A 26,991-nucleotide genomic window follows, 5' to 3' on the forward strand; every position below is an offset into this window, starting at 1 on the left:
GAAAGCTCTCTGCTGTTAATTTTCATGAAAAAATTTTAAAAAAGGACCATGTTCCTCTTGTTTTGAGGACAAAAATGGAATGCCCCCTCAGCCCCAACCCCCACGCTACAGAAGTTCACCATCTTGGAGTCTGTTAGTGCTCATGCGGCACAGGATTCTTGTCTCTCTTTGGCATGTCTCATTTTTTCACTTGTTCTTCTTATTTTTCATTAATAAACCGTCATACTTACCACCCTTTGCCCCGCTATCAGAATAACTGTTGCTGTTTTTAGAACTTTTTGAGTGAGTCCCCAGGAAGACGCTTGCAGACTTGTTTTTTTGGGTATAAAAAGTCAACACCTCCTCCAGCTCAGCCTCACTGAAACAAGGAGAGAGAGTATGGTCAGAACAGGAAGCTGTTCTGGAAAAATCTTTCCACTAGATTTTATTCTGGAAATGGAGTCAGCTGGAGAAGGGGAAAATGAAGAGTACAAGCTGAAAACTCCCTATTAGTAGATGGTTACATAGGAATACAAACAAAGCAGTCTGAAAAATTTCAACACGATAAGGCTTTCTTCAACCCAAAGTGAATTTTCGAGATGCACTGTCCGATATGGTAGCCAGGAGGCATATATGATGATTTCAGTTTAAGTGAATTAAAATTAAGCACATTTAAAGATTCTTCTCAGTTAGACTAGTCACATTTCATGTACTCGGTAGCCACAACACAGAAAGTTCTATTGGGCAGCCAAGTTCTATATCAGAAGTCAATAAACTACAGACTTTACGAGCTCAAAACTGGCAAACTGATGAGCAACACATGTTCTTGTATGGCTTCCTGCTACAAACGGTGTTTATCTTTTTAGAGAAGAACATGCTATGAAGATCATAGGTATCCTACAAAGTGTGAAATATTTATGATCTGGCCCTTCACAGTTTGCCCTCCACTTTCAGATAACTGAAGTATGTTCACTAAAGGAGCCGCTCGTCATTTTAATTCCTTCTGTCCGAAATAAGGAGACCTACCAGGAAGGCCACAGAACAGTTCCCTAACCATTGCTACAATGATGGAGATGGAACTAGATGGTTCTAGGTCACTTCAGATATTGAAATTGTACGCACTTTATGAAATCCACAAAACGGAAAGTACAAGGAGTTTGATGAGGGCCCACAGGACTCTTCCGGTAAACATATTATGCATGGATTTTTAAAAAATTTTTTAATTTTAAAGATTTTTATTTATTTGACAGAGAGAGAGAGATCACAAGTAGGTAGAGCAGCAAGCAGAGAGAGAGGGGTAAGCAGGCCCCTTGATAAGCAGAGAACCCAATGTGGGGATCGATCCCACGACCCTGGGATCATGACCTGAGCTGAAGGCAGAGGCTTTAAGCCACTGAGCCACCCAGATGCTCCCATATGCATGGTTTTTTGTTTGTTTTTTTTTGTTGTTGTTGTTGTTTTTTAACACCTGTGGGAGGTTCTCAATGGCTTTCTGCATCTTTTTGCTGGAGCCAAGTTATATCCCAGATTCACGGCCTTTGAATAGGTAAAAATAGTCCTGCATTATCACAAAGGACCTATATCCCATCTTGAGAATATGTTGTAATGACAACCTAGGAAACTGCTTCTACGAATCTCAGAGTAAACCTCACCATCTCTAGAGTAGCGAAGTGTCATATAGTAAGGACCTCAAGGAACTACTAAAGGTCCATACGCAGCTGAGGTCACAAACGTGTGAATGACTCTGTGTGTCATTCACAGAAAGGGAAAAGAAAAGGTTCAGGCTGGTCAAAATACAAACTGCTCGCTGCCTCCTCTCTTTTACCTTTGCTCATTTCATAATCTGTGTTTCCTTGTCTGACTCCTGCAAGTATCTGGATTTACCGGCCTCGATGGAGGTATCCATATACCCCCTCAAACATAATAAGCCAATGCTAGAAGAAATTTCCGACAATCAACACTTAATGTACAACAGTAATAAACAGCTTCCAGCATATTCGATCACTAACTCTGTATCACTTGTTTTAGTACATGTCAGTCACTTTTAGCCTCCAGTTAGGCCTGGTAAGGGAATATACACCACTTTTCAAAAAAAGTTGGCTTTCCTTTTCTTTGTTTATATTGTAAGGATCTTGAAGACCCCTAGGAGGAACTGAAAATTAATCTTTTAAAGTAGAGTCATTTTCTGAACATACTCTAGTTTGTCTTTCCTATTTGTATAATGTTGATATGAGAAATCATTTCTTGCTTTGTTTCTGTACCTGAATTATCAGTCATACAATTCAAGACCCAAGAATGTCATCAAAATAACAATACACTATTATAAACTCCTACAAAATGATGTATTTGTTTGCTGTGTGTTTTTAAGCACACGATAGTGAGGCTGTAAGTGTAGACTTAGGTCTACACAAGGTCTTAAACACAGATCATGCTATCTTGGTCACTGATAACTCGCCATCTGATTTAACTTCATAAACCAACAGAGAATTTTCTTCTGCTTTTCTTGCCACAGTGACCTCGATGGTTGAAGACTAATTAATGGGATTGTATAGATGTTTTACACTTTATTTGAGTAGTTTGTATGACTCTCTGTTTTAGAAAAAGGCCTTCCAGTATGAGTCTTACAAAATTTTAAATGAAATGCCTTTGTTACCTCTTCCTTTGGAAACATATTGTAAAAGGACAAAATGGCCTGACTGAATTATATCAAGATAGAGCTGACTGCTGAGATTTTCAATCCTTAAAGGCTAACTCTACTCATGAAGGACTTGTTCTATTTTATATAAATTAGGCGTAACCCTCACAGTGCTGAGAAACTGCCAATTCCTCAACCCACTCAACATAGGCAAAATTTGGTCATCGCCACTGCATCAGTAGGTCAGGGATAAATTCAGATCCAGTAAACACTGGGAGCCTCTAACTTCAACTTTCCAAAGGGCTCTCTCAGTACTCCAAGTGGTGTGTACTTTAAAGGCTGTCTAGAAATACAGCCCAAATACCCAGCAGCAGTGTTTTGATAACTGAAACCATGACAACAACAACATAATTGACTGAGATACGGAGAGGCCAAGCCTATGGAACTCTTTTTCTCATTCTGAGAGAGATTTTACTCACATCCATATGTTAGAAACAAGGAAGTATTAAGAACTGAACGAGGCAGTATGGCAGATAAAGTAGGATAATTTTTATTAATCAAGGATATCTTCTACCTTGCTTGTCTGATGAACTCCTGAAAATTTTCTGTATTCACCCCATCTTCCTCTTCTTCTTCGAGTTTCTTCTTCGATTTCTTTTCAGCCATCTGTTCTGTTTCCTACCCAGTCCCCAACCCACACAAGAAAACAATTAAGATAAAACTGACTCCTGATAAATGCACACTTCATCAGCTGGTTTCATGACCACTGGGTTCATTTGTCTCTAGAGTAAAGACATTTACTTCCCTATGTACTTTTGCCACCTATAAATTTGATATATTACTCTCTGCCATTATTTCATAAAACATTTTGGAATTTCCAAATAAAAGTTGCAGAATAAATATAAATTTGTATCGTGTTTTTGCCTTCTGCCCACATAACCCATTCAAAAAGAACTTTATAGTAGCTTAGTAACATCTGTGCTCACACTTGCAGCTTTACCAATATGACAACAGATATACTGTATTTTGTTACAATTAGGGAGAGGAAAGAGAGGTTTTGGAAGTTACTCCTATACCAGCATCCAAACTGAGTAAATTCTTCACTTATAAAAGACATCTCAAAATTCTCAACAGATCTGGAGTAAATAGCAGCTATCGATTTGGATACTGATATTCTACTAATCATTCCACACATTCTTACAAATGCCATTTAAATTTCCAGGCCTCAGTTCTCCCTTCTGCTAAATGACCATACTTTTTTCTCCCAAATACTGATACTTCCAAAGCATTCTAAGACCCTCTGGACAGCAGATACTTTGCAAAATATTCTAACCAAGTAGTATATTTCCTAGTCTTGGTTGTAAAATGATGTCACCGTCTAAGATGTTCTCGGATAGAAAGTGTAACTCTCTCAGGAAAGAAGATTATGTCATTCTATTAAATCCACAGTTAATTTGCTCTCAAATAGTCAATTCACCACTGTCTATAGGCATAATAATGATAATGCAAACTCACATAATCCATAGTTCATCTCAGCCTCAACAGCATTCAAAGGGAATATGCTTTTTGATAAGCATTAACTATGGCCACTGGGCTTTTAGAAGTAGTAAGTAGCTTTACAGACCAGCTAGGTTAAGGGGTGAGGTCCAGCTGCCTGTAATAGTTACACACAAGGACTGACAACACTAGAAGAAAGAAGGACCTCTCCACCCAGCAGGACACAGGCTTCTAGCCTGCTGCTAACAGGGTATAGCAATCTAAAACACACGAGTGAAAGAAAAACCACCCACCTTGTTGTACACAATAATAAAATCACCCAGTTGGTGTGCCAAGATTCTTCTGCGTTCCAGAAGTGCCAATCGTCGACTGGGTAGTACCATCCTCAGTGAGTGTTGGAGGTTACTGGATGCTCGTTTAAGGAAGCGAACCACTAGCTCCTATTAAGAGTTGTCGGGGAAAAGAAAACAGCGATTGTACTAAGCACCAGAAGACAGGCTAGGAAGGGTTTACCCAATGGAGATATGAGAAAAGGTACACTGAACATTTCAACAAATAAGACCCAGAGGAAAAGCATTAGGTATAAGAAGGAGACAGAGAGACAAAAGAAACTTACTCTTCCCTCAATAAGCTGACAATCAGAAAATCAAAAGAATTATGTACGCAAATAATTATATATTAGAGAAGTAACTGTAAAAGTACCACAACTCACATGCCAATAGTGCCATAATAATTCAATGTGCGGATACCACTGCTAGTAGGTTGATCAGAGAGAGCTACTTAGGGGAAGTAGCTTTCAAGGATAGACAGTGGAAATTAAAACCATGGGAGCAGATGAAATCATCAAAGGTGAGAAGGCAGAGAAAGAAACAGAAATATTCATACTTAGAGATAGGAAAGAGGAGGAAGAATCAGAAAAACAAAAACAAAAAACCCATGGCAGAAACACCAGAAATTTACCAAACCAAACCAAACCAAACAAAATAACAAAACAAAAACAAAAACAAAGCCTTAGGAGAAAAGAGTGTCATGGAAGCCAAGGGACTTAACGGCCCCATGTCAAAAGCTTCCAAGAGACCAGAGCTGAGAAGACCCAGGACCAAGACAAGGCTGTGGATCTGGCCATTGTGAGATAACTTCAAGAGAACACTTGAAGGAAGGAAAAGGAATAGGAAGAAGAGGCCAAGGAGAGCACAGGTAATCAAGAACAGAAACCGCTCGTTTAGAAAGTGTAGTGATAAAGAAAAAGAACGAACCAATACTGTATATACGTGAGAGGTGGTGGCTTCTTTTTCCCTTCCCCACGGGAAAGGGGGTTGGGAGGGGCACAGAGGAAAGTCATTAAGGGGTCCAAAGAGTACATCTCCCTTGACATGGGGCCAAGGATTTTGAAATCTCAACAGATACCAATCAGATCATTCACAGCACAACAAATGCTTCCAAGAGAGATTTTGTGAGACCAAGGGCCTTAAAGAGAATTGTTCCTTCCCTCCTCACGCCCCCACAACATGTTAAAATTGCCTTAAGATGATAGGTTTGAGGACCTTCTATGGACGTGCCCCCTGTGAGTTCTGTGATAAAGAATGTCTAACCCTAACCTGGGGCAGAGAAGACAATCCTAACCCTTACCTTCCCTGTCAAGACCGCCCCCCGCTGCAGTTATCAGGGAAGGGAGGGCTTAGGGTAGCTCTCCAGCTAGATTTTCAAACAGGAATGCACAGAACTGGTATTAAGTTTTGCAGTGATGATCCTAAGTATTCTCGTAACCCCCCGCTGCCCCCAAATCCTATGTGGGTTCCAAGCCAGCGCTTGCAGGAGTTATTCTATTCTGAGCTTTTTTTTTTTTTTAATTCCTGAATGTGATTTTGGTTCATTGTTCTTTGGTGCCAATTTACTCCAGCATGAAGGAACAGCCTCATAACCACAGGTTGGATTTCACGGTTCTACTCTGCTGTCTTTACTATCAGGTGGTTTAAGCTATTACACTAAAACATTATTTTTTCACCGTGGAGCAGACAAACTGACTCTCAAAAAGGCAGTTTCAATTTTCCACTTGGAAAGAGCAGAGCTAACATTTTCCACTGATGGTTGAAGGATTATTCACAACACACAAGGTTTTATCTCTGGGTTGTACAGACTACTTTAAATTCACAGGTTGTTTTCTGCGATTTCCATGGTGTTTTTACAATAAGCCTGGCACATAGTATGCTTCTTGTATGTGGAGAACTGAAAATTATGGGAGGGTCACCACTGAGTTGGACAAAGGATGCAGCTTTCTCAAGCTTTAAAGGTCTCTCTCTTGTGGGGAACTGATCCCTGTGGTCAAAGGCTATGGAAGGGCTGTGGATTCTTCTACAAGTGTTGACCTTACGAAGAACATGAAGTTCCCGGTCCTTCCAATTCAAAAAGAAACACCTTGCTAGAATACTAAATCCTAGGCATGTTCAAATGACTGATAGGCAGCAAACATTACTACACGGTTTGTTTCCACAACTTTATAAAACTTCAACTACTAGAGAATTAATGTTAAAATGGAGGACGGTACATTCTCAGGGAGCCTACGACAAAGTGTTGACTTTCACGGGGCTAACCGGACCCCCTCAGGACAGAAAACAAATGCCTTGTGATGCATGGAAACAAGGGAAGAGCAAACACTGTACAATCGTAACCTGTGAGTGCGAGTTTCAGTCTCACCCCACACAAGCTGTGGGACAAGAGGCAAATTACATCCCTGCTCTCGGTCTTTGTTACCTCAGCTACAAAATGGGATGACGGTGCCCACGTCAAAGAGTTAATGCAATGGGGAAATTGCAGAGTTAAAGGGTTCTAAATTACTGTTCTTTCTGAGGGCTTTGGACAGGGCCTGACATCTAATGAGCAACCAATTTCCATTTTTAGCATAAAATAAACCGATGCCCTCAACATGGTGTGATAAACGTGGCCCCAGATCAAAGATTTACATCACGTTAAAGTAAGGGAAATCTGTAATCTACAGTGTGGAACAACTCTTTCACCACAAGACTATATTGCTCTTTACCCTAATTGGGGTGGGGCGAAGGAAGAGGAAGAAGAAAAAGAAGAAAAGAAAGAGGGCAAGTAAAAAGGTTCCAGCAAGAAGAGTCTCACCATCTGTTCATCCTCTTTGGCGGCCCAACTGGCACTGAACGTTTGACCTCCACTGTCTTTCATCAGGCGAATTTGAACATGCTGGAGATAGGCAGAGAATGCTATCCGGGCCTGCACTTTGCTATAGAAATCCAAAACAACATAGTGTTTGTTATGAGACAGAATGGTAAGCCTACCAAATACGTACTTGCTTCACTCGAAGTGGACTGTGACAATCATCCCGTTAGGATGGCAGAGACAAATGAAGCCCATTATGCAATCATATGACTATAAAGATTCCTTCTACAGAGTATATGAGATTTTTTTTTCTATTAAAGAATCCTATTTAGTTTCTCTATTACTAATGTGGGAGGAAAAAAATCAAACAAGAATAGGAAATCAGGTTTCCTACTCTTTTACCTTATCTCTGAACTTTTTAACAACTTCCTTGGGGGAAATGGGACAGGAAAAGTACTAAACCTTCACAAGAACATGGAGGCCCTTATATACTTATCATTTGGGACAAAAGTATGCTTTTGATATGGCAACTAATATTTCTGGTGTGCAAAGGCCTCCAATGCAGGAAATAGATAAATCCTACAAAGGAACTTTTGAGACCAAATTTTTAAGGTCATGCTTTTCTCAACTACAAGACAGGAATGGCTGGAGCCCAGAACAAATGAGTGAGGTCCAACAGAGTTTGGCATAGATGAACTGACAGGCTAGGACAGGCCCAGATGTTCAGTGGGAAAAAGAAATCTTTACATATAGTAATGAGCACCTCAGCGACATCACTGAAAAACCCAGCACATTTCTGCTTGGTGGTCTAGGTTGGAAATAAGGAAATCTGTTCAAGCTATGGCTTAGAAGGCAGAAATACCAGAGACGCACTGATGATTTTCACTTCAGCTGCTAATTGTAGCAGATCTGTTTTCCTTCAGGACAGATTTTGGTTACTTCAGCTGATCGGCCTTCTGACACTACAGCCAAAATTACATCAGCGAAGATTAGGGCCCAACACAAACTCTGTTTACAGCCCTCACACATGCAATCACTGAATGCTTTCTACTCACTGCTCCTCCACAGTTAGGATGAAGGACTTCTCCAGAGGGAAGTGGACAGCGTAAGAAGATCTAGGTCTAACTTCTATGTTTGTGGTGGAGGGACTGAAAGGGAGGGGAATCAGGTTGAGAAGTAGATTTGCTCTTGAGAGTTTAATAGAGAAGATCTTCAGAGCATAAAATATAAGGCAGGCTACATCTTTTTTACTAATGGGGAGAGTTTATGGGAGTACAATATGATTTTGAAGAAACAAATTTAAATTTTCGAATGTTTCTCAACAAGGGCAACACTTACACTCTTGTTCACCTGGAGACCACATCCCACTTTCCCCTCAACCATTCCCAAAAGTCTTCTCTCCACAAGAGATTCTTTTCATGACAAAACAAGTGAAAAAGATTCTTAATTTTGGTTCACAAATTCACTTGCTATCGAATGAGGTAGAAATGGCATGTTTCAGACACCTCCAAAGTGCAGAATATCTGATTTAACTATTCCTCTAACGCTAAAACATAAAGGTCTTTTGGATAGGGAATTATCCCTTGGAGGTTGAGATTTCAACCATTATTTTGTTGCAAATCATTGCCACAGATCAAATGAACAAGTACTGTGTTTTTCATTTCTATAAACCTTCTTGAAACAACCTGGGTTTGTTCATTCTGGGACTGGCCTTAAGGTACTGTACACATTGGTCAGCTAGTCATATGCAACAAACCCAAAAAGATGAAAGAATGAAAACTAGAATGATTATACCAAAGAAACCCCTATTTTTTTTTAAATTAAGCTTATATGGATCCTTAGTATAAAAACTACACAACTAAAGGCTAGGGCTGAGAGTCTCGAATCCTTGCCATGACCTCCCTGAGACCTCTCAGTAGCCATGGAGATGCCCCACGGGATGATGGGTAGCTCGAGGCAACAGAGTCTGAAAACCACTGATTTGCATTAACACACCAGGCAACTGCAACAGTTTACTCACTGAAAGTCAGATCCCTGAGATTTATGAAGAAATAATTTATTTCTACAACAGCTAAGTAGAATGTTATTGCTGGAAAGGGCCTTAGAATATAGTCCAGTGGTTTTCAAATGTTCTATTTCAATTCAGTGGAATCTTTTTTCCCCTCCAGAAAGCACAGTTTGAAAAACATTTGTTTAACCCCATACCTTGGCCTAAAGGAAAAGGAAACTGAGGCGTGGAGAAGCTCTCTAAGTAGCCCATGATCACACAGTCCGTCGGTGAGCCCTAAAAAGTGAGCATCCAGGTCTTCGGACAGTTTGGTGTGGTCTCCACTGAACAAAACTATGCTATTCTCCATGGACACTGTTCCAAACCTTAATTTCATCTCCCCACTTCCCCGAAACCCAATGTTACCCACCAGCCTTGCAATATAAGAACTGACCTCTAACTTATAAAGGCCAAAATGCATAAATACTTAACCTTCCTTCCTGGTTAACTTCTAACTACTGCATTCATCCCAGTGCTTTCTTTCCGACTTACAGTAAGAGACACCCCTCCAGTGGCCTCTTTCTACCTTCCTTTAGGGCCCTTCTTAGCAATATATACATTTCTGCATCTCTAATCCTTGTTTTCTTTTTTTTTAAAAACAATTTTATTTATTTATTTATTATTTATTTATTTATTTATTGAGAGAACATGAGCCGGGGGAAGGTGGAGGGGGAGAGAGAACCTCAAGTAGAGTGTGCTCTGAGTGGGGAGCCCGATGGAGGGCTCGATCTCACGACCTTGAGATCATGACCTGAGCCAAAATCAAAAGTCAGATGCTTAATTGACTGAGCCACCCAGGTGCCCCTAATGCTCTTTCCCTCAAACCCTTCTTCCCCTAGTCTATAAATACACTCCAGAATCCCCATCTTTAAAAAAAAAAAAAAAAAAATCCTTTTCTCTTCGCTTGCTCTCGCTGATGCATTCTCAACTCCCTTTCACTGCCAAATCCTCTGAAAAAGTTGGCTTGCACCTGCTTTCTTATTTCTACAACTCACAATTTCTCACAACTCACAAGTTGGCCCTGGGTCAGAAATGCAGGAGTCTCTTCTCACTCTGCGTGCTCTCTCGGGCTGTCTGAGGCACACTACAGCTTGGAACTCTCATTCTGGAGCTTCTACCATACTCCCTTCTCCTAGGCCTGGTGCTTACCTCTCTTAACTGCTGGTTCCTATCTTCTTACTATTCAACACTGGTCTTCCCCAGGCCTCAACGCTCCTCCTTTTCTCCTGTCTGGGCTTGCTGGACTAAAGTGAATCGGACAAGCTCACCCACTCTAACATTCCCAACTGCCAAGTTCTGTTCAACTCTGACCTTCAAAGCTGTATCTTCACCTATCCACTGAACAACTTCATCCCAGAGCCCTTCCGCCTCACTGTGTCCCAAATGAAACATACTTCTGTCCTGAAACCAACTCCTATGCTCCTTATATTGACTGACTGCAAATTTCACTCGGTCCATCCCATTCTCTCCATTCCAGTAGCCATGGCTCTGGCCAAGGCCTCATCTTCTGGCTCTGGACTACTGTGACAGCTGCTAACTCATCTTCCTACTTTTCATTCTCCTCTTATCAATCACTGACCCATAATGCACCCAGAATTTACCTTCTAAATCAAGATCTGACCATATCATTCATCGGCTTAAAAATTACCCATCTAGAAAATATAGTCCCAGCTCCTCTTAGAGAACTTTATAATTAAATGGCATCCATTTTTTTGGTCTTATCTCTCACTGCACCCTTCTCTCCACATAACTATATAGCCTAGCACAATTCCTGCACAAAGCAGGTGCTCAATAAACCACTGTTGAGGGGCTGAATGACTTGACCAAACCATCGCATCTCTCTGCCTTTCTTTCCCCTACGGGTACTCCAACACACAGCTGCCACCTCCCAGCCCTCCTGGCATCCCTGCTCATCAGCTGTAGCTTGGTTCAAATATTGCACCTCCCTAACGTCCCTCTTGCCTTCCCAGGAAGGACTAGTCATTCCTTTCTCTGTGTCCTAAGAGCACTTTGTCCATATTGGGGCCCCTGCCCATTGAGTATCCCTACATTAAACCATGAGCCACTTGAACTCTGCACTTACAGTGACTGACATTCAAACCAACAAACATTCGTTGGGCCCATGAGACATGGGTTTTGGATCATAGCTCTATACCTTGGACAGGCAACTTCTCTAAGGCTCAGTTTCCTTAACAGTAACAATAACAATAAAATCACGGTCATTACCTCCCAGGGATGCTGTAAGAAAAGGAAAACAGCTGCAAAGCCACCAGCATGGTGCCTGGAACACAATGCAGGTTATCGGTTTTATTATCCCAATTACCAAAGGTACATACCTAAGATTGCCATTATCTTGTAGAATCTGCATCAGGTTAAATTTAGGCTCTGGCTCCTGAGTCTCCATTTTGCAGCACTGTTCACCTTTATTATTCCATTCAGAAACTTTCATGGCATTTTCTTTGGGCGGATTTTCTACCATAACAGTCAATGAGGGGGTGTATTTGGCTTGATTTTCTCCAAGGGACCCTGCGGATTCCTCCTGGGAAGCCTCCTGCTCTTCATCTTCATTGTCTAACGCGACTTCTTCCTCCTCGTCACTCTCTGTCTCAGTTTTAACATTCATTTCGGCCGGCTGAGTGATCACTAAATGCGGAGAATCACTAATGTTGCTGAAAAAAGGATTAAATTTTCCTCTCTCCCAATACCTTCCTTCCATCTTTTTAGTAAAAACCCATCTCTAAGACCACAAAAGAGACACAAAATGAACAGCATACACGTCCCTCTCCAGCCTTTCGCACTCTAAAAACCCAACTGCATTAGAGCTCATGTTTCTCAGGAGAATAGCAATGGCTCTCTCACAACTTCAGGCAAATATCTACGTAATCTTGACAGTGTGTTAGAGGTTTCTAGAAGGGCACCTTTTATGGAGGTACACAGAGCAGGGGAATATCTTTCTATCCTACGTTTGTTATCTTTCTCTTTCACCGACTTGGCAGGTCTGTGAGGACAAGGTACCTATCTTTTTTATCATTGATGAAGCCCTAGTGACTAAAGTGCCGGATACACAAGGTACCTATCTTTTTTATTATTGATGAAGCCCTAGTGACTAACGTGCCGGATACAGGTGCTCAACAAAGGAGGGCGGGGGGAGAGGAGAGAAAGGGTCAGTGATAAATAGACCTAAAAATGAGATTATCTGGGAAAGAAATTCCTCCTTGTCTGTTCATGGTTAAAATATTTATACCATTCAGCAATGTCAAGGGGTGAACTAGATTTAATACCTCATCATAAAAAAGCTGAATAATGATGATCAGGATTCCATTAAACTTAAGGTAAAGCATTTCTTTATATTTTTATAGCTCAAGTATTTCTAGAGTACCAGCTAGTTATACGATGCTGAAGTAAGAGCAAAAGCCAAAAACATGTGTGTTTTAGTTATTCTTCAGTACAAATATCACAGAATGGAAGGTTTAAAAACTTACAATCCTCCTGAAATTAAGTTTTGGAGAAAAAGACTATACAAAAACCTTAAGCGGATGTGATCAGGAAGGTTCTTATTCGTTGAGTATTACTTAAGAAGGCAATTAATTCAGAATGGCAAGACCCGGTCAGTGGAGTTTGGCGTAAGCTCACCAGCAGGTACCTGGGTATTTTGGCCTCATTGCCCTCAATCTGCCACTCCGTCGTCGACGTTTTCGCACCTCCAAAGACAGGAGCTTCCGCTCATAGAGGGCAGCGTGCAGTTTGGCCTTTGAATTCATACTCTCTACCTTCAGTTCCGGGGTTCCGTCAGCAGCTAGTCTATGGGAAAAAACCAGATGGTAGCTACAGTCTTCAGAGAGTTTTCTCCTTTATTCCAAGGCTACTCTTGACAGAATTCTGTAATGACGACAGGATGGATATGGTACCTCTAGTGAATTGTACAAGGTTTGGCAGATAAATGGGAAAATTGGAATCTACGTGAAAACTCCACTAATGGCCTGTATGAATTTGTCAAACAAAAATATACCTGAAGACAGTGTTTAAGTGTTTTTAAATATTCGGTCATACTGGCTGACTATTTATGTCAGGACCCATACGAGTGCTACCCAAAACCTTACACGGAGGACTGGGCAACACTGGTAACACTTTAATTCTTAAGCTGGGTGGTGGCTAGAGGTGTTTGTTTTATTGTTATTCATTATAATTTACTCAGACTTACACAAATATTCTTTGAATGTATATAGTACTTAATAAATACAGATTTAGCAGAGGTTGAGACAAGGGGAGGGACAGCTGATACCTGTGAATATGGTAGCACAGAGCTAAGACTTACGGGGGAAGTGTCCTAGGAAAGTTACCAAGGCCCAGAGACACACCAAGTCTCTAGCATTCCAACAAGAGGAACTCCTCTCTTAGGGTCTACTTAGTTAAGAGGGATGGGGTGGGGGAGGTGATAGGGCATCTCCAAATATTGAGTACAGGTCAGGAGTTAAGAGTCAGAGGCACAAACAAGGAAAGGTAGCAGATGTTGGACAAAGCCAAGTTCAATCATGCTGTGAATGGGAGGTGGGCTGGGAAGGGGAAGGCAGCAGCTACATTAGGCATTAAAGTAAGATAAATCGTAAGTTAGGGAAGTAACTGGTATCAGGCCCAGTTCAAACAAGGACCGGGAAAAGTACCATGCAGGCAGAGGTAACAAGGTCAGCGGAGAGAGGGGGTCTTGGTCACTGGGTCAGGAAAGAAGTATCTGTCTCAGTGTCTGAAAGCAGGCAGCTGACTGTGTATACTCAGAACTCAAGATCTAACTGGTTGGCTATGAATTCCCTCAGAGAACTGAACTCCCTAGAATTCGAAGTGTATTCCCTTTGAGGTCAAGGAATCATCATCTTTTCTCTGGGAGTTTTCAATCTCTGATAATGATGGAAAGGCTGTGTCTTTTGATCTATGTAGGAGTTTTAGGGATTTCTGAGTGGATAAACTGGACAGTGAGTCTTTTAGAAACTTTCTCTCTAGAGCAGGAAACTGGGCCAGGAATAGGGATGGTCCTGACACATTGGGGCAGAAACCAGAAGCAAATTAATAAAAATACCCCAAACCTAGCTTACCATCATCCCAAAAAATGAACACTGCACTCCCCCCCACCACACCCACATGGTTGTGAAAATATTTAGCCAATTAAATAATAAAGAAAATGAAACAAATCTAACATTTTAAAGTAACAATTGTGAGCTTCGAAGAAACCATGAGCAGAGCAATAAATTCAAATAGTACAAGGGTTGGAGGTAGGGAATGATGGAGAAAGTGTGATAAACATTTCTGATAAACACAATTAAGGTTCTATGAGGGTAAGGACCATGCTTGTCTTGTCAACCACTGGGTTACAGATGCCCATGAGACAACCCAGCACACAGATGACATATCATTAATATTTTTGAATAAACAATTGAATTCTGTATAAATGGATTCTGTATAAATAAGCTGCATCTTTTAGCTACATCTACCTCATTTTATTTTTCCAACTTTTTATTATGAAAATATTTACACAAACAAAAGTTTTAAGAATAGGACAGCAGACATCCATGTACCAACAGCCTTGTTTCTGCCATGAATATATTGCTATATTTCTTTCAGCACATATATCCAACCGTCCCTTCTTCTATTCAACCATCAATCCATCTAATTTTTAAAGCATTTCAAAGTTATACACAGAAGTCAGTGCAATTTACTCCTAAATGCTTTAACATGCACATCATTAAGTCACTAGAGTTCAGTATTTGTTTTACAGGGCTTTTGGTGGTTTAGTGTTTTTGTTTTTTGCTTTTGTTTTGTTTTTTTGGTGAGCTAAACACTACATACAGTGAAATTCCCAATTAAATGCCCATTGATGAGTTTTGACAAATGCCTAGAACTATATAACCTGAACTCTGATGGTACTACCCCCTCAGAAAGTTCTCAGGCCTCTTCCTAGTCAATCCCTCCCCCTCCCACTCTTAAAGGAGACCACTGTCTTAAGTTTTTTCATCACATTTTCATTGGGTTTGCCTGTTCTAGAACTTCATACAAATGGAATTATTCAGTGAGGACTCTTGTGTGTAGGTCTCCTTTCATTCTGCATGTTTTTGAGGTTCATCTGTGTTGTGCGTATCCATATTTATGCCTTTTTATTGTGGAGGATTAGTCCACTGTGAATAATCCACAGTTTACCCACCTTCTGGTTGTTGGACCCCCTAGGTTGTTTCCAGTTTGGGAATATTATGAATAAAGGTGCTAGGAAGAATTCTGTACCAAGTCATTCTGTGGTTATTTTTTTCATTCCTTCTGGGTAAAGATCTCAGCATGGCGCTTTCTAGGCTAACAAACTGGCAGGCTCCTTCTCAAGTGCTTGTACAAGGTTATGCTGTCAACGACAACTTATCAGACTCCCATCAGCTCCCCGCCCTCACCATCTGATGCTGTCGTTCACTTGGGCTCTGCACCCCACCCCCAGCTTTCCTGAGCTGTAACTGACAAATAAAATTGTAAGGCATTTAAAGTGTGCAACATGATGACAGAATTTTAGCCACTCTGCTGGATGTTTAGTGGTATTTCACGATTTTAATTTGCAACTCTCTGGTATCTAATGTTAAGCACGTGTTCACGACTGTATTGGCTACTCACACACCTTCTTTTGGTAGTGTCTGTTCAAATATTTCATCCATTTGTAAAAGGGTTGATTAATTGTCTTCTAATTCTTCAGCAGGAGGAGCTCATTATGTTTCCTAGATTCCGGTCCTTTGTTTGATGAGTATCTGCTCTCAGTCTAGGGCTTGCCTAGTCACTTTCTTCACAGTATGTGATGATAAGCAAAAGTTTTTTATTTTGAGGAAATCTAGCTTATCATTTTTTCCTTTTTGGGTATTGCTTTCTGTGTCATGTCTAAAAACTTTGGCCAAGCCCGAAATCACAAAGATATTTTTCTCAAGAAGTTTTATAGTAACAGCTTTTATGTTTATGACCATGAATCCTCTCTGATTTTCCTGGGAGGTAGGGGTTGAGGTTCAATTTTAAGAGCACAATATCCAGTTCCAGCTCTATTTGTTAAAAAGAGTTTCCTTTTGGGGCGCCTTGGTGGCTCAGTCAGCTAATCCTCCAACTCTTGATTCTGGCTCAGGTCACGATCTCAGGGTCGTGAGATTGAGCCCCGTGTTGGGCTCCATGCTGAGGGGTCGAGCCTGGTTAATATTTTTTCTCTCTCCCTCTGCTCCTCCCCTGCCCCCACTCTCTCTCTCTCTCTCTAAAAATAAATAAATAAACAATAACAACAACAAAAAACACCCAAAAAGCAAAACAAAAGAAAACAATGACATTTCTCCTATTATGATAGCCTGAATAAAATCATCTCTTAAAAAAAAGTTTCCAATGGTGAGTGCTGTGAATTGTGTGAGACTGATGAATCACGGACCTGTACCCCTGAAACAATGCATTATATGTTAATATAAGAAAGTTTCCTTTTCCCATTGGACTTTGGGCCCTTTGATGAACTCAAACGACTATATAAATATAGGACTATTTCTGGACTCTTGATTCTGTTCCACTGATTGACTTGCCACAGTTTTGCTTACTATAGCATTATAGTATTTCTTTCAGTCAGTTACCCTAAGTCTTTTTCAAGATTACTTTGGATATTCAAGATTACTTTTGGATATTACTTTGGATATCCTTGTATTTCCACATTAAAAAAAAATTCTTTAAGTCATTTTCTGCTGGTGATAAAAAAAATATAGTCAATTTCTACAAAAAAAAAAATCTACTGCAATAGATTAGAATAGAATAGAATAGAATAGAATAGACTGGGATTGCACCAGATCTTTAGATCAATTTGGAGAGAATGAACCTTTTTTTTGGCAAAATTGAGTCTTCTAATCCATGCACATCACTTATCTCCCCACTTATTGAGGGCTTCTTTCATTTCTTTCAGTAATATTTAGTAAGCTTTTACTGTATAAGTATTGAACATAGTTTATAAAATTTATCCCTAAGAATTTCATATTTTCAAATGTATCATAAACAAAATTTTAAATTTTTATTTACTGCTATTATGTTAAAATGCCATCGATTTTAGTATATTGGCCATGTATCTTCGCTAAGTGCACTTAGCTGTTCTTGTAGTTATTCTGTGGAGGCTTTAGGATTTCTTATTAACCAGATCATGTCATCTAAGACTAAAGACATTTGATTTCTTCCTTTCCAATCTGTATGCCTTTTCTACCCCACTCTCCACCCCTTGCTTTATTGTACAGGCTTGGGACAACTTCCAGTATAAAGTGCTTACAAATACCAGAAGTGGACATCTTGCAATACTACTAATATAGAAGGAAGCCTTCAATATTTTGCCATTAAGTATGATATTAGCAATAGATTTTTCACACAAGGACTTTCCCTTCTACTCCTGACTTGCTAAGAATTTTTCTCATAAATGTGAATTATATTGGATGCTTTTTTTGCATCTAATAAAATGATCAACTAACTCTTCTCCTTCATACATGGTGAATAATACTAATTTTCAAATGCTAAACTAACTTTGTACTAGTAGGAAAAACCTCACTTGGTCATGTGTATTACCCCATTTTATACTGGTGGATTCAATTTGCTAAAAATCTTTGAAGAATCTTTGTATCTATGTCATGTCTATGTCACACCTGTAATTTTCTTCTTTTTAAAAATGTCTTAACAAAGACAAGGTTTTGATGTCATAGTTAATGCAGACATCATAAATGAATTCCGAAGTGTACCTTTCTGTATTTTTGAAAGAGTTCATGTAAGATTGCTGCTGTTCTTCCTCAAATGCTTGAAAGAAATTACCAGTGAAACTACTGGGCCTGGGATTTTCTTTGTCGCAAGGTTTTTTTATTATGAAATCAATATTCTGAATAGATATTGGGCTATTCAAAATTTCTATTTCATCTTGTGTCAGTTTTGCTAAGTGTTCCCTCCCAAGAATTCAGCCATTTCATCTGGGTCATCAAAGTTGTAGAATAAGGTTGTTAATAATATTCCCTTAACATCCTTTTTATGTCTGTAGGGTCTGTAAATTATTTTCCTCTTTCCTATCTGATACTGGTAATTAGTGTTCTCTCTTTTCATTGGATCAATCTATGTAAGAGTTCGTCAATTCTGCTATCTTATCAGTGAGCAATTTTAGATTTTACTGGTATTATTTATTGTCTGTCTTTTATTTAATTGATTCCAACCCTTTATTATTTCCTTTCTTCTACTTACGCTGGGCTACCCTTCTTCATCTGGTTTCATAAAATGAAACATTAGATCAGTTATGTAGGCCTCGGTTTTCTAATATAAGCATTTAAAAAGCTATAAAGTTCTCCCAAAACACTCCTTTAGTGCATCCTACACATTTTAATGTTATATTTTTATTATTAATCAATTTAAAATACTTTCCAATTTCCCTCATTTCTTCCTTGATCCATGGATTATTTTGAAATGTGTGAATTTCCAAATATTTGGAGATTTTTCTGTTGTTACTGCTTTTCTAATTCCACTATGGTCAAAGACCATGCAGTTTATGATTTTATTTTTTAAATGTATTAAGATGTATTTCATGCAACAGTACATGGTCTGCCATACGTCAGCCATATGCCAGCTTTCCTCTGCTTCTATCTCTATGCCACCAAAAAACTCCTGAAGGTAATATAAAATGAGTGTCAAAAACAAAGAAAGGCCAGAACCCACTGACTTTTAAATAGTCTTATTAAGATCTTTTTCTTTTGTTTCGTTTTTATCTAATTGCCAAATTCATAGCAATATACTCCAGGAAGCATTTTCTTTGACAAAAACTGGAGGAAACTTATAAATTTACTGTGGCTTTCATTTGGAAGTTACAAACTTGACTTTCCCCAGTTTTCCCTTCTTTAAACAAAACATGTTATCCTTCTTTAAACAAAAATTAGATTTATGTTTCAAGGGGTTTCGATGAGAACCCAGGTTTATCTTCATTAATCCTTAAATGTAAAAATAAATGCTAGATACAGGATGTCTCTTTCTCCTTGTTGCCATTTTGATTTCTAAAGAGGCACAGCACAAAGGGGATGTATGTAAGGTCTCAAGCTAGGGCGGTTATATGCTTAGGTTTAAGAGTTGTTGGGGGTCTGGTCTTTGGTTGGTCAAGGCCACCCCAGCCCTTCTCTGAGACCCTTCTCTCCCCCACCAGAGTAAAGAGTCACAGGTGTTCTGCATACTTTCAGTTCTGTGGCAAACTGGGAGCAGTTCTGCTCAGTTCCACAGGGCACCGAATTACATGTCCCAAGTATATCAAGGCCAACCATAACCACTTATCTGACTCTAACATGACTCTAACACAGTTTTGAAATCTCAGTTATACTTTGGTGTCTTTCACACCGCCAAATGATACACCCGTAGTTATAAAAAAAATAAAAATAAATCCCAAACTTGGTTTGTAAAAAGTTGCCTTGGAATAGTGTTTGAATAGAAACGTTTTTTTATGTTACTATTCTAGCTGAGCCAAACCAAAAACGGTTACATAAAATATCACGCTTAGCCCCTGCACGGTCACACGTTGTGCACATGGAAAGAATCTCTCAACTTTTAAAAATCAGTTACCGTGTTCTTCCTGTCAATAAGCTTCTTCTTGGGTTTCCCCTACAGAAGTAGAAAGGACAACTGGGTTAGAGGAGTGGTCAGATATTCTCTCCTGACTTCACACGCGCACACACACTCATACTCCTGGATAACATGGAATTATGCCAGGGTGGGCCTCTTTGGGGAGAAGCAGAGAGATGTGTCGAGAAAAAAAGAGAGTCCCATACGCATGGGGGAAGAGCAATAAAAAACAAAAGGGAAAGGACAAATGGATTCTAGAAAAGAAGCATAACAATTACATGCATTTGTACCTTTAGTTACAAATCAAATTGAACTTATTCTTCACAACCACCATGTGAAAAAGGTTACTATTAGTTTCATTTATTTAAAAAAAGGCAGGGGGGGGTAGATAAGATTATTTAGTGACATACCCAAATGGTTCAAATGGGAACCCAGAGGTTAGGTCTCAGACTCCAGTGCTCTTCTTTAGGCTTTCACCGAACTGTTTCACCGAATTGTTTTATGTAAAGGAAAACAATCTCAATCCTCACAGGGTTCAAAAAGGGTGCTCAGGAGAAATCGATTTTTCACAATTAAAAAAAAAAAATCCCTTTTAAAAAAGAGATGCTCTCCATAGTGTCTGAACTAGAATTGGGCTCTCACTACAGGATGTGAATGCCATTTATGTTTAAATTAGCTTTTATTTTTAAAACATTCTCTCCTCATTTAATTTCCTTTCATTTAACATACACACTCTCTCTTTTTTAAGTTCCTCAGTTTTACTTGTATCCATTTGTGAATGTGTATATTTAGCTCAGTACAATTTTATCACTGTGTAGATTCATGGAGACGTCACCCCAGCAAGACACTGAACAATCCCATGGCCATAGGATCCCTTGTGTCAGTTATCCTTTTAAAACCACACACCTCTTACCTAACCCCTGGGTCCTTTTAATCTGTTCTTCATCTTAAAACTTTATCATTTCAAATTTATCATTTAAAATTTTCAAAAATGTTATGGAAGGGGGCGCCTGGGTGGCTCAGTGGGTTAAGCCGCTGCCTTCAGCTCAGGTCATGATCTCAGGGTCCTGGGATCAAGCCCTGCATCGGGCTCCTTGCAAGTGGGGAGCCTGCTTCTCTCTCTGCCTCTGCCTGCCTCTCTGCCTGCTTGTGATCTCTGTCTCTCTCTGTCAAATAAATAAATAAATAAAATCTTAAAAAAAAAAAAAAGAAGTTATGGAAGGAGACCAATGCAATCAATGTCAAGATTTTCTATTTACAGAAAATCAAGTGAAAAGTAGATCTTTAAAATGTTTAGTCTTTCCCTTCCCATGTCTTCTTTTCATGGCAATGTCTCCTTATCATCAGAAAGCCTCAAGATGATTTTAACTTTCTCATCAGATAATGGTTTGTTCCAGTAATATGCAGTCATGGTTTCACTTTACAATCACCTCGGCCGCTTTTAGAAATACCAATACTTCAGCCTGGAGGTGGGGCCAGAACACCAACAGGGTTTACAAAATCTGCAGGTGTTACTAATACGCAGCCAGGGTAAAACTGCCATCATACTGTAAGACCGCAGGTAAGATACTGTTTGCCAGGCAGGGTGGCAGGTGCGGGATGAGAGGGAGGTAAGAAAGACAAACAATTAGGAAAATGATTTCCCTAAGAAGTAATTAGGGAATTAGTTTGAAAGTAATTCTGACAATGATACAAGGGGATTTTCGAGGAAAAGTATCAGTTCAGACTGAAGAGAAACAAACTTTCTGGAAGATGTTATGCAACAAATAGCATTTCATTTCTCCAGTGCATGTTTGTGTGAAGGTGCCTACCAGGCGGTATGGTCTAGAAACTGACAAGGACAAAGATGAAGGTAACAAAGTACTACTCTCCAAAGCCAACTTGTAAAGTAGACAGGCTAGTAAGTAAACAAGCAATTATAAGGCAGTGTGGCAATCTGATCACACTGAGGGATCGGAAGGGCTGCAGAACCTCCTCCTAGCCTGGATGAGAGGATGAAAGAGGCAGCCAGGAGAACTTAGGGATGGACTGAAGGCTATTCCATGGGACAGCAGTGTGTGAGGAGGAGGCATGAAAGAGTAAGCTGACACGGAGAGATCAGCCATCGGTGGATGTGAAAAAGTAGACATCAGGCTAAAATTAATCTTCCAACTGAAATTTAGCATTTCTTTCATATACATGTGGGAAACCATCTGCAGCAGTGTTCATATGATTTTATTACCAAACCACCCCCGACAAAACCAACACATCTTTTTTTACATTACTTTAGAGATGTTGTTGGTATCTCAAAATATTGCAACATGTATCATACTTTTGAAATTATGGTGATTATCAGACCCACTGGTGATCTTGTTTATTGAATCATTAATAAAGAAACAACATATATTACTACCTCTGAAATCTCTTCATTGTTATGCTCCCCCTAGGAGAATGCTATCTCATTTTGGTGATGGTTCCCAAATGGAAAGGTTTACTTCCCTCTCCCTTAATGGGAAGCCCAAGGCTGGAAAGACTGAGCCTCAAACACAGAGTCCATGTCAGTCCAGACTGATACAACACTCTGTCTAAAATAAATGAGTACATTTAAAAAATAAAGAAATTAAAGATATATGTATTTGGTCTTCATTCCCATCTCTGGCACAGAGTACCTAAAACCTCTGGAACTTCCTAAGCAGTAAGCACCGTAAAGGTGCCTTTGGTTATGCCAATGAGGTGACTTTGGGAATGCCCCGGATCACCATCAGGATGTGGGCTGGTCACCAGAGGAACCAACCATGTGATCAAAGGGGTGGAACTTCCGGCTGACCTCTAGGAAGGGGAGAGGGCCTGGAAATGGGGAGTTCAATCACCAACGGCCAATGATTTAATCAGTTGTGCCTATGTAATGATGCTTTCATAAAAATGCAAAAGGACAGCATCCAGGCTGGGGCACACATGGAGATCTGGGGAAACCTACCACACCTGGAGAGGGCATGGAAGCTCTGTACCCTTTCCCCATACCTCGCCCTCAGTGTCTCTTCCATCTGGCCATTCCTGAATTATATCCTTTTATAACAAACCAGTGATCTAGTAAGCAAAATGTTCCTTGGAGTTTTGTGAGCCGTTCTAGCAAATTAATCAAATGAAAGGAAGGAGAGACTGGTAGGAACCTCCAATTTTTAGCTGGTAGGTCAGAAGTACAAGTAACAACCTCAACTTGCAACTCGTGCCTGAATTAAAGGCCCAGGACCAGGTTGTTCGAAACCCCAAACTGTGGCCAGTCAGTTGGCAGCACAGGTGACAACCTGGCCTTGCTAACAGGCATCCAAAGTCAGGCAAAGGCGGAGGAATGGGGAATGACACAGTCTTGTAGGCCTGAACTCTTAAACTGCACAATCTGATGCTAATCTCTGGGCAGATGGTGCCAGAACTGAGTTGAATTCTCAGATCCAAACAGGCAGGCAAGTGATTGGTGCTGTGGGGGAACCCGCTCACACTGAAATGGTACCAGAACCATTTTAATATTATAGCCATGAACTCTAAAATCTAGCCAGAAATCAAAAAGTAGTTCTTGGATTAAAATGACACTTGCTGGCGTGCCTGGGTGGCTCAGTGGGTTAAGCCTCTGCCTTCGGCTCAGGTCATGATCTCAGGGTCCTGGAATCGAGTCCCCCATCGGGCTCTCTGCTCGGCAGGGAGCCTGCTTCCCTTTCTCTCTCTGCCTGCCTCTCTGCCTACTTATGATATCTCTCTCTCTCTCTCTCTCTGACAAATAAATAAATAAAACCTTCCAAAAAAATAAATAAATAAAATAAAATGGTGCCAAAGTTAAAAAGGTAAACTGAGCAACCTTCGCCTGTCTGGTACTGAATAACAAAATAGATCAGGCTGCAGATCAATTTAAAATTTTAGAAGAAAACGTTCAAGAAACTTTCCAGAATTTAAAGCTAAGAAACAATGAGATCAAAAGAATGAAAAAAAAAAGCTAAAACAAAACAAAACATGAAGCATATAGCAAAAGATTCAAAATTCATCTAACAGAAGTTCTCAAGGAGAGGAAAAAGAGAGGTCAAGGGGAATATTTCCATAGATGGAAGACTTAAATCTTCAGACTCCAGCGACTCACCCACTGCAAAACCAAACTAATGAAAAGTAACACACTAGATAAAACCTATCTTGGTAAGACACCTAAACTCTTAAATATAAAGGAGCCTTATAAAAGTTTCTACGATAGTGGGGGAGGAGAGAGAAACTTTAGAGAGAACGGAGTTTCTAGTCTTCTAAGTGAATCTGAAGGTTTGTTTCATTAGAAGCGAAGCAGTGTAATTATTCTATCAATGGTAATAACCACAAATTTAAGGGGAGAAATGGCAAATTGCACATATTTCCTGATAATAGATCATGAAATTTTAAGAAATACTGAAATCTGGGTATCTGTTTTAAGTATCCTGCGAAAAAGTACACATACCCTGAATATAATGTAAATTTCTCTAAATAACTGAGGTTCCTTATTTTGATAGTCAATTACTAAACTGTACTGCAAGACAATTATGTCTTAGGGATAATAAAAGTATGTGGGACTAAGGAGTGCCTGATTGTTGTGCTATTTGAATTCCAATGTCCATTTTTCATCATTCTACCTTAATATCCCTTGTATTGAGATTATAAATTGTCATTTTTTACAACCCCTGGTGTATTTATTTTGTGAATTACTGGCCTGCTCTACCTTTCTTAATCTGATTATTCTAATCTCTTCTGGTCTAGAAAAACACATGATCATGTCTGTTAAAATTGTGTCTAGGGGCGCCTGGGTGGCTCAGTGGGTTAAACCCTCTGCCTTCGGCTCAGGGCATGATCCCGGGGTCCTGGGATCAAGCCCTACATTGGGCTCTCTGCTTAGCGGGGAGCCTGCTTCCTCCTCTCTCTCTGCCTACTTGTGATCTCTGTCTGTCAAATAAATAAATAAAATCGTTAAAAAAATTGTGTCTAACGCGACATGTGTCTGATGTAAAAAGGCACAGAGTACAGGTCTTCCTTTAAGAAGAATAAAGTTTAGGGCATTTGTTAAGATTGTTTAAAGATAGTTATGGTTTAATTTGTGGCCTCTACATTCAGTGCTAAGAGTTAATGAATTCTGGAACAATAGGTATGATACTGTGTTTTCTCTAAGGCCCTTTGTAGCAGAGATTTTACGAAAGCCTTTTTTTTTTTTTTTTTAATAAAGCCTCTTTCCTTCTTTTGTATGTGCCTTCTCCTTATCACATGATCTAGTGATCTTATAAGATTAGCGAATTTACGAGATCAGCAAATCCCTACCTGTCCTGGAAGAGACGCGTTGCCAGCATATAGTTCATGGAGGTCTTGTGTTCCAGGTAGGACCTGAAAGACAAAGAATGAAACTGGCTATTTCTTAAGTTTGGCTGAAGGAAAAAAACATGGAAATAAAGCCATGAATCAAGCACAGAAGGGACAGGTTACTTATATATGGTTTCTAAATAAATGTACAGTTCTCTACAGTGGCAAAGGAAGAGAAAGTTGCTTAAATTAAAATTATAAAATACCAGAGGAGCAGAAGATACAATAAAATGAAAAGGATAAATGGAGGAGCTGATTTAGAAGTAAAAAGAAAAAATAATGGGATTTCTTGGATTAATAAAAAGTGACATCCTACATTCAGAAAATAAAACTGTAAGGCCAAAACAAAGCCACCACCAAAAATCATATAAAACTAAGAGAGAGGGCAAATGAAGCTGGGAATGGGGAGATGCATAAAGGGTGTGAAAATGTGACAGAACATGGTTTCAATCGTTATTTCTCAAGAGCTTTCAGTGGCTCCTTGACGCTTACTGTAGGTGGCATACTCTTTCTCTTCCAAGCTTTCAAAAGTTGGGTAAGCTACACAACCAGTATCTTCATGCTTTCTCCAGACGTTTCCTCAACACTGATCCTGCCGTACGGCCACACAAGCTCCCTTAAACTCCTCTCGCACCACACTTCCCAGTGATCCTTTCGCCTTGGTCTGGACACCTCCTCACACCCTCTCCAATAATCTATGATCTACCCTTCAAAAAGCACCTCAAGTCCAGTCTGCTGCACAAAGCCTTCCCTGACTGGACTGCTCTGAGACTAGAGGAGTGACCTTGTCTGAACTACCTTAGCTTTTCCTGAATGCCCAAGGAGGGACCTGTCATACACTGTCTCATAGAGGAAAAGTTTTCTTCTCAGAAAGCAGCCTGATATAGCGGGAAAAAAGTCAGATTCAGAGTCAGAATACCTGAATCAAGTCCCCTGGGTGATCATGGACAAGTCATGTAACCTTACAGAGCCTTACTTTCCGTATCATTAAATTGGAATAACAGTGATGTGCATGAAGTACATTATAATGACGAAAAGCCATACAAATGAGCTCTTTTTATTATATGTATAAGTAATTTCTCCATTATCCCACTGTTAACTCTCAAAGGGCAGGGGTCCCATCTAATACTGGTTTTATACTCCAAAGCAGCAAGCACAGTGCTAGACAGCTAGCTGATGCTCAATAAATATATATTAGTAAAAAGGCATATTTGCTAATAGATAAATACATGTAGGGTAGGTCCCTACCCTACATGACGGCAGCTCAATTAGTTTAATATTCTTGGCCCAACTCTGCCTCTTTCCTCAGAGACCCAGAAGAGGTGGAATGACTTAACTGGACTGGTAATTTAAGAAGAATAAACAGGGGCGCCTGGGTGGCTCAGTGGGTTAAGCCGCTGCCTTCGGCTCAGGTCATGATCTCAGGGTCCTGGGATCGAGTCCCGCATCGGGCTCTCTGCTCAGCAGGGAGCCTGCTTCCCTCTCTCTCTCTGCCTGCCTCTCTGTCTACTTGTGATCTCTCTCTGTCAAATAAATAAATAAAATCTTTAAAAAAAAAAAAAAAAGAAGAATAAACAGAAATGCATGAATGAGCAAGTCCCATTTTTCTCTTGGGAGACAATTTCCCCTTAAGAAGTATATATCCTCTGCTGGTCCTACAAGGTCAGGTGCTCCTCCCACATAGCCCAGTCTAACCTTGCCTACAAATGGGCATGCAAATCTGCCCATATCAGAAGTTCAACTTTTTGTTGAGCACAAAAAGTGTGTTTGCTTGTAGACA

At 39.9% G+C, this 26,991-nt stretch overlaps 1 protein-coding gene across 12 annotated transcripts in view; it reads right to left on the reverse strand.

The window, feature by feature from the left end:
* LOC116862662 (tubulin polyglutamylase TTLL5) overlaps positions 1 to 26,991 on the reverse strand; it is a 144,955-nt gene that overhangs the window by 34,614 nt on the left and 83,350 nt on the right. For 9 of the 12 annotated variants that reach the window (XM_032850023.1, XM_032850019.1, XM_032850020.1 and 6 more), the window contains 8 exons: positions 25,173 to 25,235; positions 19,878 to 19,916; positions 12,925 to 13,082; positions 11,618 to 11,924; positions 7,238 to 7,358; positions 4,405 to 4,551; positions 3,189 to 3,292; positions 231 to 358 (listed from right to left, as the gene is read on the reverse strand). In XM_032850023.1, the coding sequence (XP_032705914.1) occupies positions 231 to 358; positions 3,189 to 3,292; positions 4,405 to 4,551; positions 7,238 to 7,358; positions 11,618 to 11,924; positions 12,925 to 13,082; positions 19,878 to 19,916; positions 25,173 to 25,235 (1,067 nt within the window). The remainder of the gene's footprint in view (positions 1 to 230; positions 359 to 3,188; positions 3,293 to 4,404; positions 4,552 to 7,237; positions 7,359 to 11,617; positions 11,925 to 12,924; positions 13,083 to 19,877; positions 19,917 to 25,172; positions 25,236 to 26,991) is intronic. The other 3 variants (XM_032850024.1, XM_032850022.1, XM_032850018.1) reach the window with 1 other exon arrangement.

The sequence above is a fragment of the Lontra canadensis genome, unplaced genomic scaffold, assembly GCF_010015895.1.
Source record: "Lontra canadensis isolate GAN:19392208 unplaced genomic scaffold, GSC_riverotter_1.0 scaffold292, whole genome shotgun sequence".
In the NCBI taxonomy this organism is placed as follows: domain Eukaryota; kingdom Metazoa; phylum Chordata; class Mammalia; order Carnivora; family Mustelidae; genus Lontra; species Lontra canadensis.